Genomic DNA, 11,293 nt, shown 5'->3' on the forward strand with positions numbered 1-11,293 from the left:
AACCGTAGATGTGGTTGCGTTGCGTGCAAAGCCTCTTGAAGCAAAGGCAAAGAGGGAGTTGATTCTGTTGTAAACCGCGCTCTTCAAAGTCTTCCTCGCGAAAAAACACATTTAAGTTTATCTCAAAGCCAGCAATCCTTTAGAGTTTGAATGTGGCGTACCTGATTTTTTGGAATATATACCACGGGATTATCCTAAGAGAACAGGTGTTTTGAGTGTTTACGTTGATCAAGTAATTCATCGAGAACCATACTAATGTGTAAAGTTTAACATACTTAGAGTATAATATTACAATTCTCAGTATTCATCGCTTTCAAAGCATACATGACTGAAGATTTCCCTTGCATCTTATTCTTGCTTAGTGTCCTCCTCCAACAACCACAGAAGCAAAACAAACATCAAAGCAAAGAAAACAAAAGGAGAAAACAAGAGCAATATAGATCTCATTAACACATCACGGGAGAACAAAAGGTGAGCCTGAACTAATTACATCTACAAAAACTATACAAAATTGTGAAAGCATGAACAACACTACAACCACCAAGCTCTAGCAGAAAACACTCCCTCTTATCCCCACACTCACACAACATGGAGAAAATCTCGATCTTCAGGAGCTGGTCTAATGATCTTTAAAGCCACCAGAATTATCATTCACCTGGAGAGTAGTCTTCCCTCATTCTTACAAAGAAAGCCCCGCAAAGAGCAGTTCCAGTTCCTCTTCTTGCGAGATAGTCCTCTGACATACAAACTCGCATGAAAAACAAGCATGTACAGCTTTCGGAAGTTAAAGGCATAACAGGTCGCGTTCTGAAATGAATTAGACTACTACGAAACTGCTTATAATGGCGACCAGGCAATGACATGATAGTGCACAATAGAAGCCAAGATCCGTATGGAAGAAGAGATGACGAGTACATTTACTCAGCAAATACTTAGAAAAAAATTAGATGAATTTAGCCCAAAGGTAATAATATTTATATTTACAACACTATTGCCAAACAACTGTTAAGGGGACTAACATCTAAATAGCACTCCACATTACCACCTTATATGATATATTAAATAAGATGAACCATGCCCTCAACTTCACCATATTGACAAATGATTAACCTCAAATACAGAAAGTGACTACTCCTAGGTATTTCTCAACCACCACCTATATGTCTTGTGCGTTCATTTGTTTTCACTGTTTTACTACAATTTATATTGTATATTGTATATTGTATATTATTTAATGATAACCAAACAAATGAGCAAAATAGAGATTTTGACCATATAATGAATGATAGAAACTATAGATATTATCGTAAAATTAGGATTAGTCAGGTTAAAGATGCTCTAAAGAAAATGAAAAGTGCACGAGCCGTAGGACCGGACGATATCTCTATCCAAGTTTGAAAATGCCTTGGAGATATAGACTTAGGATGATTAACTAAACTATTTAATAAGATCATCGAGACGAAAAGAATGCCGGATGAGTGGAGGATTAGTATTTTGATACCGATATATAAGAATAAAGGGGATATACAAAGTTGTTCAAATTATCGAGGTATAAAACTCATGAGTCATACTATGAAACTTTGGGAGAGGGTAATTGAGCAAATGCTAAGAAAAAAGACGTATATCTGAAAATCAATTTGGTTTTATGCCCGGGAGGTCAAGTATGGAACCTATACATATTTTGAGACGGTTGATGGAGAGACATAGAGAAAAAAGAAGGATCTACATATGATTTTTATCAATCTAGAAAAAGCTTATGATAGAGTACCTAGAGAGGTAATGTGGTGGGTATTAGAAAAAAACATGTATCTAGTATATATATTGATGTGATTAAAGATATGTATGATAGAGTAACAACTAGAGTAAGAACTAATGAAGGAGAGACTAAACCATTTTCTATCACCATAGGTTACACCAAGGAACAACTTTAAGTCCTTATCTTTTTGCATTAGTTATGGACCAACTTACTAAGCACATTCAGGATGAAATCCCATGGTGTATGTTATTTGCTGATGATATAGTATTAGTTGATGAAATTAGAAGAGACATTATTTCTAAAGTTGAAATATGGCGACAAACTCTTGAGTTTAAAGATTTTAGAATTAGTAGAACAAAAACAAAATATATGGAATGCATTTTTAGTAAAAGTAGGAAAGAAAGAAAGCCTATGGTACATATTATTGACCAAAAAATACCTAAAACTAATCATTTTCGCTATCTAGGATCTATCATTAGGCATAACGGTGAGATAGATGATGATCTTATGCATCGAATCAAACCGGGATGATTGAAATCGAAGAGTGCTTCGGGAGTCTTATGTGATCGTAGAATACCAATGAAACTAAAGGAAAATTTTTATAGGACGGTTATAAAACCAACTATGCTTTATGGGTCAGAATGTTAGGCAATTAAAAAACATGTTCAAAAAATAAGTGCAGCAGAAATAAGAATGTTGCGATTATCTTATGAGTATATATTAAAAGATAGGATAAGAAATGAGTGCATCTGTAGTAAATTAGAGGTTGCACCTATTGAGGATAAAATGAGAGAGAATAGATTAAGATGGTTTGATCATATAAAAAGGAGACCACTTAGCGCACCGATTAGAAAAAGTGATAATATTAGAGTTAATAGGGCTAGGAGATATAGAGGTCGACTTAGAATGACTTGGTCAGAAGCAATTAATAAGGATATGATTAAGACTAACGTAATGGAGGAAATGACTCGCAACAGAATGAAATGTAAAAATAGGACCCATGTAGCTGACCCCAAATATTTGGGAAAAAGGCTTGGTTGTTGTTGTTGTATATATATTTTGTTTTTGTCCAACTAATACTATACCCTTTTGATTTGAATCGATGAACCACGTCCTCAAACCTCACCATTTTGATGAATGATTTTTGTTAAATAATGAAAGTGATTACTCCTGGATATTTCTTGACCACCGATATGTCTTACATGCTAATTCTTTTTCACTGTTTTACTAAAATTAAATCCTATATAGTATATATTTTGTTTTTGTTCTATTAATACTATATCCTTTACATTCGAGAGCTTCTCTCCGCCTTTCTACTCTAGAAATTATCTAGTATGACACCACATTATGACAAACCCACAACACGAGAATACACGAAAACCTACCGGATGACCATCCAAAAACATTTTAAATTATTGTCACCAAGCAAATGGCATCTGGTCAAATTTTGATTTTTCACATCTATACCATGTTAAGTCTATGGTGAGATTATTTTACACAATCATGGCCAAGAGGTAAACTGGGTGAAAAACTTAACCAACTTCCTTTTCCTAATATGGTAACACCTAGAACTGCAGACAATAAGGTGTATAGATATAAAGGTATTCATAACTCACACGATGCTTATGCATATGTAATGACATGAAAGAAGTACATAGCGAGTATAAGTACATAAAATCCAATGTTGGAATAAGCTATTCTACTCACTGGAATAGAAAGAAGACGCAGAATCTTGTTCAGCACTTTGATCCGATGAAGTGCATAGCTGCTATTGGAAGGGAGCTTGTTCACTCTCGCCATCTCGGCATGAACAGAAGCCTTTTTGTTCTCGTAATCTGTTTGACTCAGTTTGTTCGTACCCAGATTATTATAGTTTCCGGTGCCATTATTTGACTGATCAACGACATTGTTTTCGTTCATATAATCCATCCTCACTGCAAACTGGAGAATTTTATAACATAGACAAGTAAAAAAAAATATTAAAATGAAAAAAGCGTATTAGCATTCAAATTCAATTGAAAGTTAGCTTCGAATTAGAGGGAAAAAAACTTTGCATATGAGTGACTATGGTAGTTAGGATTCTGCAGCACAATCTATAGTAGCCGAAGAGCAAGACCAATGTCACGGGGTTCATAAGACAAATAGACTATAGTACCAAAAAAAATCACCCAGTGAGAGAAGTTCAAAGTTCACAGGGGTTTTGTGAGACAGCCTAAAGTTCAGGAGGTTTAGTAGAATAAAAAAAAAGTTCAAGGGGGTTATCCACAACACTCCCAAAGTTCAGCGGAGTTTTCTCGGGTCAAAAGTAGTTTAAGGGGATTATCTGCAACACCCCCAAAGTTTTTTTTTTTGGTTTTTTTTTTTGTTGGGGGTTCTGAAATTATCCCTTAGAAATACAATGACATGCGTTTTGGACAGTGCATAACCATGCTAATCTCTAAAGTCTGAATCAAGTCCATTAATTAAATGATTATAACCTTGATCAAGTATCTAGCTATCTCAAATTCTCAAGCTTTTAACATAAAAATGCCGTGAGAAAAAACTCATCATTGAATGAAATTGCTTTCGAATTTCCAGAATTTTATTGTTCCAATCGAGAATTCCCATTTCCCTTTAAAAATTTCAAGAACAGGATAGCAAATCAAGTGAAACCCTAATCAGCAAACAACAAAGCTAATACTTTAAACTAACAACCAAAGAAAAACCTCATCAACTTCTTACAAATCGTTTTCTTCTATTAGATCAAAGCCCACGATTTCTAATTAATATCCGAAAGAACCCAAATCAATTTTAACAAAACACGTCCAAAATTATAAGAAATATCATGATATTGTAGAATTAAAAGTATTTGCACATACGTACCTGATCAAAGCGAGAAAAAAAAAATCGCACTTGCCTCTCGGAATCCTTCGGAAGCTCGTGGGTTGCGTGTGGGCATCGACCTGCCCCCCTAGTTTAAGGCTGCTGATGGGGGAAAGGGTTGGGCCTTGGTCAGTGGGCTTTGATTCTGGGCTGGAGCCCACATAAAGCAAATGCACGTGCAAAGATAAATAGATGCAGGACGTAAGTGCGAAATCTCCATGCAATTACGAAGAGAAGTATCGTACTAAATATGGTTTTGACAAGGGTATGGATGCATAAATCCGAACAAGACGAAATTAATCCCACTTGATGATCTCACGAGAACTCGGGAGCTTCGTCGATCGTCGATAGGAGGTAACTCTAGGGTTTCCACTAAAGCAGGGTTTTCTCGGATTATTTTTCCTAATTTTTCTTCTCTTCTTCTTTTGTATTGATTGAGCATCGCGATTCTAGATCAGTTGACGGGTTAGGGTTTCGTCCGTGATTATTGCTGACGAGGGCCGTTTTATCTTCCCAATCTCTGCAGGATTTGTTTCGATCGGCTCATCAATGGCGGCGGAATCGAAATCTGTGGCCCTTGAAGGTAATCTAGGGTTTGCATCGGCAATTTTCTACATTTTTTTTACAGTCTTCTTTTGAAAAGGTCCAACTTTCGTTAGTTTGTGACTCATGATGCCAATCGCTTTGGTTTAAGATTAGCTCAATTTTGATTAGTTTGCTTTTAAAATGTTCTTTAACTTCAGGTTTGTGCAAGATGAGCATGGATACTCCTTTTGCACTTCGTGGTATTGGTTGGAAACTTCACACTCCTTATTTTGAAATAACAACTTTGAAAATAATTGAAAGCATTTCTTCGATTCGTTATGTCATGCATGATGGACAAATTTGTCTGTGATCTAGGCTACCTTGCTGGAGCCAATTCAAAGTACCAAATGATGGGTGGGCTTCAGAGTTCAAGATTTTCGAGTGGTCCGTCCATTGTGGGCCCAACCAAGCTGAGTGCTGGACTTTGCGGAAGCAGAGCTCTCCATGGGAGCCAGGTTCTGGCCGAATCCTCCAAAGGAGCTTTCTTGAATCGCCCATTGTCACCTCATTTGGCTCTTAAGAAGCCACAGCTTAGTGCAACCTATTCCATTTCCCATCGTATTTTTGGAGCTGTTTTAGCTGGTGGGATCATGCTGATCCCAATTGCTATGAAGTTCAGTCTCTTGTATGATGTATGAGAGGCAGTGAATATGTTGCGCTTGCTTCATATGGTGCATTTTCTTGAAATCTCATTACCGGCACAAGTTCATAATAACCTTTCTGGATCAAACGAACAAGTAATTGCTGTCTGCTTGTTTTTCTGACATTTGCAAACTGTAATGACCGAGAAATCGGTGGATGATGTAATAATGATTGTATTGTTTAAGACGTTTAGTGATTGCATATTTATATGCAACTTTCCTGGTCTTTTGTATGCACGCGATCTCGCTCTTGAGCCATGTTTTAGAATCATGTCATCTTGAGTGTTCATGTGGTGTTTGGCTCCAGGGCCCTTTCTTAAGAACAAGCTGAACATCTGTGGGAGGGAAAATAAATTAAATGAGTATAAGTGGAAATCTTACTTGAATCCTTGCTTTTTCTTATCTGCATTGGCTTGGGTCAACTGAGCACTTGTATTTAGCTTTTTGGTCATTTAGTGTTGCTGCACAAGGGTGTTCTGTTCAGAGAATGCTTAGTACATGATGTGTATAGCTGACATTTATGCTTGATGCATTTATCTTATTTCATGGCATTGATCATACTTCTTATTGTAGCTTGGACAAAGTCCTGTGACAGCGTGTGGCAACCTGCGGGATCATGATCTTGTATTATCGTTGGAAAGGTATCCTGTTTCTACATCTGTTTCAGGCACAAAATTTTTCTGCCCCTTGATTAGTTCTTGGGTATTGATTTAATTAACTGAGAAATGAACGCACACCATCAAATATGCCCTTTATGTTGATAGTTCATAGATTTTTCCTGCTCAATTGTGGCATTTTCCATTTTATTACTATTGCATATAAAATTTTTAGGCAAATTCTATTAACATAACTCTTTATGAGCAAGTATATGAACTGCAATAATGTTATTACGTCGAAGTTGTTTAGTGTCACTCATTTATGAAAATTTTCAGAATGAGGATCCTCAAGAAGAAGCAAAAGACGGACCCACCATCATGATTCTAGTTGGAATGCTAATACAGGTAAGTATACTAGAAGCAGCAGATATCGAAAGCTCCTGACATGAAAAGCAATTCCTGATGGGAGAAATGTGTTCAACACTCTTAAAAAAAGAGAAGAAAAAAAAGGAAGGTAACCTTTGGGCTTGAAAGGTAGCAGTTACTTATTTATTGTACAAGTGTTTGTGTAGGCATTTCTTTTAGTGGTTTGTCTTCAGGTTGTAAGATGTTCATCATGTGAATTGGATTTTGTCAAATACTTATACAGCATATTCGCTTGGGCACCATATAAGATACTGACAAAATATGTCTAAGTTTTCCTCAGTATAGCCCTTCCCATCTTGGACACTAATTTTGTTTAGTATAGCTCTGTTTAGATTCTTATTTGAATACTATACCCTATGCATATTATTTTTATTGTTGATACTTAATCTTCTTTTTAATTCATCTCATGCCTTAACCTATTTAGCTGTTCGCGTTTAGTGTTAGTGTTTTTTTAATCAATGATTGACTTCTTGAGCTATAAAGAAAATCTTTTTATTGTTTCAATCTGTGATATTTTATCGACTTCACCTTTTACATGCATTAGATTAGATTAGATAAAGAACGCATAGTTTATGTTTGTTGCAATTGAATATTCTTCCTTGTATGTTTCATACCATCTTTTGTACCTTCAACTTCTGTGCTGAGAGTAGATACCATCAAAAAGTTTTGTCGGTATTCTAGAAAGCTGCTTAGTTCCTTCAACTTCTGTGCTGAGAGTAGATACCATCAAAAAGTTTTGTCGGTATTCTAGAAAGCTGCTTAGTTGCTTTTTATGTATTCTTTCGGAAAGTTACCATCAAAAAGTTTTGTCGGTATTCTAGAAAGCTGCTTAGTTGCTTTTTATGTATTCTTTCGGAAAGTTGGTTACGTGTAGAAGAAAAAGCATATGAAACTTGTGTTTTGGAAGGTAGTACAATAACAATGAACAGACATGAATGCCAGTTGACTTGTAGGATACATTCAGATTTAGTTTGTTTCTCAAGGAAAACCGATTTAGGTCAAGCCATCGAAAAATTTAGTTCATTATGTGTTTCGTGTTTTCTTATTTATTCAATACAATGTAACGTACATATTTAGACTGCTGGCGATCCAAACTTCCCCAGTCATTTCCAGTCAAGCTGCATTATTTCTTCAAGATAGACACGACTCATTTGAGTTTTTTTTTAGTTCTTTAGACTGTTAACTTTATTGCTACTTGTTTTAGTCTAACAGAATATGAATATGAAGCTTTGTTCTGTCCTGCAGAATACACAAGTCTCTGGAGGAGCAAAAGGCCACGAACTTCAGATTATCGGATCTTAAATGTAAGGTTTCTCATCATTCGAGCTCCTAATCATCATTTAGTCACATGTAGTATCTCCAATCTAATTATTTCTTTAACTTCTATAGAACTTCTTAGTTTGACGTCTTAATTCCTAAAAAAACTTGTTAAGAACAATATTTCAGCCTAAAGAGCAGAATATTTGTGTTGCCCGTGCTGGCCACATTGACTTTTTAGCCTACTTCCAAGATAATACAAAAAATGACAAGCGTGACAGGTTGTCTGAGTTTTTGTATTGAAGAATCTCAAGCTACTTACATAATAATGCCTTTTTTATTCATGAACATGACTAAAACCCTTTTAAAATGGGGGGAAAATATTTATATAAAGGGGAAAACTTAAAGGAGCACCTTAGCCTATAATTATCTACCAACATCACCCACCAGCAACCCATTTATATTCCCGTTTGAACTCTCCCAATCTCTAAACTTTTCCCCTCTCTTTCTCTCTCCAACTCTTGTGTTTCTCTGGTTCAAAGAACAGCAGCAAAATCAATCAATGGGTCTCATCTCAATCCTTGTTGACGGTTTTATTCTCCTTTTCTCTGTACTTCTCTCCCTTGCCTTCCCTTTAATGGACTCCCAAACCATTGCCCCTTCTTATCTCCACCCTTCATTTCTTGTTGAGTTCAAGCAACAATATGAGCGAGACTATGGGGACTATCTGATGAAGGAGATGCCACCATTCTTTGTTGGGCTTGTTTGGGTCGAGGCCTTGTTCCTCTGGCCTCTAGCTCTTCTCAACGCTTACGGGATTCTTAGTCGCAAGAAATGGGTTAGGACCACTTTGATCATGGCTGGTGTTGGTTCTGGCGTTTCCATGGTAAGAAATTACATCTTGGCGTCTTTTGGTTCTGATTTGAGTTTTTACTTGAGAAACGACGCTGTTTTACTGTAATGCTCCTGACCCATGTCAGAAAATCTGTTCTTGGTAATGGATTCATTTGTTTTAAGATTGACAGCTGAATATGCTCAAAACTTGCAATATGTCAAATGTTTCTCTTCTTTATTGGTCGTCTTACTACTGTTGATCTTTGCTTTTAATTGTAAACTACACTTGATTAGTTTTATAGTAATGCCACCCTGAAAGATATATACTTGGTACCCAGATCAGAAAGAACTGATTTGTATGTGTGTGGGTGTAAGTTTGTTATTGGTTATCAGTTTATTAAAATGAATTCGGGTCCTGGTGTATTGCAGTCAACATGTGGGTTTGGCTGTCCTATTGCCTTATCAATGTTATCATGTAGATCCATAGTTCTATAGTTTATAGATAGCTTGAGCAGCGCAAAATGTTAATTTTATTATTTATGATGATCTTTCCTGAAAATATCAATTTGCTAGCTTATTATCATAGTTAGGCCGACCACAGATAGTTTATTATCATAGTTAGCTTCAGCTTCGGTTACACTCCTGTAGACTATGCTAGTTTAAAGTAATGCGGGGTACCTAACCTTTTATCTTTTCTGAATTTTGATTGATTTGCTATTTTTGATTTTATTTCTTATTTCAACGCCTAATTGTTGATTTCACTGCTTAGTAGAAGATCTAGTTTTTGCCATGGATATCTCCAGCTTTATGTGGTTCAACAAGAATCCTTTGAATTTGTTATTAATTTGATTAATGATCTCGTCATTTAGTTGTTTAAGCAGTGATGATTTATTTGATTTTTTGTGAACAGTACATACTTTTAAAAAAAAATCTTTGAACGAAGTAGATGCTTTACCCCTTAACACATCAATTTTGGGCTATCACTAATGAGAGTCAAACCTGTATTTTACATCACAAATTACTCTAATACGCCAAACTTTGGCTTTTGGGTTGTAGAACCCTTACTTTTTGTTTCATATTATTTACAATATCTTTGGTGTTTGATAATTTCAGGCTAGTATTATGTCAGAGCTACTGGGTTCGGGCAGAGAATCAAAGAAACTGGTTCAGATGTACTCCCCCTTTGTGGTTTTCGCAATCTTGGCGACTCTCAGAGGGCTCTTTCCTCCTCGTTATTGTTCGATCTCTGCTTCCAACGCACCTCCTCCTGCTCAGAAGAAGAGGGTTTGATCAATCAAGCGCCATTTATTCGGCGCCATTTATTACCTCCATGTTCCTTATAATATTAGTTTTATATCTTAATGCATCTTTGGAAGCCTTATTTTCTTGAGGAACAGTTGAAATGTTTTCCGTGTATTATTACGCGTACTTTTGGAGTTATGGTTGCCTTCAGGTTTATGTCTTGTTGATCTTTGTAACATGTCATGTATTAGTAAAATGGATTAATAGGTCAACTTGTTTGTTGGTAGAACATTGTACCTACTGTATCATTTTTTTTCTTGTTCATTATTTCATTAAGGTACTTTCTTATGTAGACATTGTAGACAAGCAAAAATTAATTATTCTGTTGCTGAGCTAATATAATCATAGTTAAATGTCACTCTCCTTGATTTTAGTCGTTCGTAATGATCTTCTTGTTTATATTGTTGTTTGAACCTAAAAAATTTAGAATGATGGGTAAATCTCATTAAACTCCAGTAAGTTTGGGCCTTGTGACACTTTTGACTCCGAAACTTTTAGAATTAACAAAAAATGGTATACATAAGAAAGTAGTTTCAAACTTTTAGAATAACAAAAATGGTATCATATTTGGGAAAATAAATAAATAAATAAATAAATAAATACCCTCACCTCACTTGGGAAAGATCAACAGAAATAGTTTCAAACTTCAAAAGTGAAACCAAATTGAAAAAAGAAATCTAACAGACTCTTTGTACGTTCCCTTGGTAGTTCGACTATAGCACTCTGCCAGGTGCCGTGATATATACGCACATATATAGCTCATACGTACGTAGCTAGTATAATATGATTCACAAAAATTAATTAGTACCATATTAATTATTGACAGGGATGCCCCCTCGCCACATTAATTATAATTAAGCTTGGATCAGAGATATGCAGGCCAACCAACGTAATGCATGACCAGCGACACTCCAGCAGAAAGCAGCACTACGAATACCATTGAGACGGATAACCCCACGAATCATCACCAAGAGCAAGCAAGCACGTCGATCTGCAAGGGATTTTTTTTTTTTTTTTTTTTTTAAGGGGGGGGG

General features: G+C 35.9%; 3 protein-coding genes across 6 annotated transcripts; 2 read left to right on the forward strand and 1 right to left on the reverse strand.

The window, feature by feature from the left end:
• Positions 326–4,714, reverse strand: LOC109849497. Its single transcript, XM_020419341.1, has 3 exons — positions 4,619–4,714; positions 3,464–3,697; positions 326–736 (listed from the first exon to the last, which is right to left on the reverse strand). Exons 2-3 carry the CDS (start codon positions 3,683–3,685, stop codon positions 680–682), a joined length of 279 nt encoding a protein of 92 aa, XP_020274930.1. The 5' UTR covers positions 3,686–3,697; positions 4,619–4,714; the 3' UTR covers positions 326–679.
• Positions 4,855–6,109, forward strand: LOC109848841 (succinate dehydrogenase subunit 3-2, mitochondrial-like). Of its 3 annotated transcripts, none has more exons than XM_020418542.1 (4): positions 4,855–4,972; positions 5,145–5,201; positions 5,362–5,409; positions 5,519–6,109. In XM_020418542.1, exons 2-4 carry the CDS (start codon positions 5,168–5,170, stop codon positions 5,839–5,841), a joined length of 405 nt encoding a protein of 134 aa, XP_020274131.1. In that variant the 5' UTR covers positions 4,855–4,972; positions 5,145–5,167; the 3' UTR covers positions 5,842–6,109. The 3 variants fall into 3 exon arrangements, with proteins under 3 accessions (XP_020274131.1, XP_020274133.1, XP_020274132.1); XM_020418544.1 differs by having other exon boundaries at positions 5,362–5,403; XM_020418543.1 differs by lacking the exon at positions 4,855–4,972 and having other exon boundaries at positions 5,121–5,201.
• Positions 6,492–10,547, forward strand: LOC109848840 (transmembrane protein 97-like). 2 transcript variants are annotated; one of them, XM_020418541.1, is made up of 3 exons: positions 6,492–6,954; positions 8,112–8,170; positions 10,071–10,547. In XM_020418541.1, exons 1-3 carry the CDS (start codon positions 6,903–6,905, stop codon positions 10,245–10,247), a joined length of 288 nt encoding a protein of 95 aa, XP_020274130.1. In that variant the 5' UTR covers positions 6,492–6,902; the 3' UTR covers positions 10,248–10,547. The 2 variants fall into 2 exon arrangements, with proteins under 2 accessions (XP_020274130.1, XP_020274129.1); XM_020418540.1 differs by lacking the exons at positions 6,492–6,954; positions 8,112–8,170 and adding an exon at positions 8,177–9,009.

Source organism: Asparagus officinalis, chromosome 7, assembly GCF_001876935.1.
Source record: "Asparagus officinalis chromosome 7, Aspof.V1, whole genome shotgun sequence".
NCBI lineage: Eukaryota > Viridiplantae > Streptophyta > Magnoliopsida > Asparagales > Asparagaceae > Asparagus > Asparagus officinalis.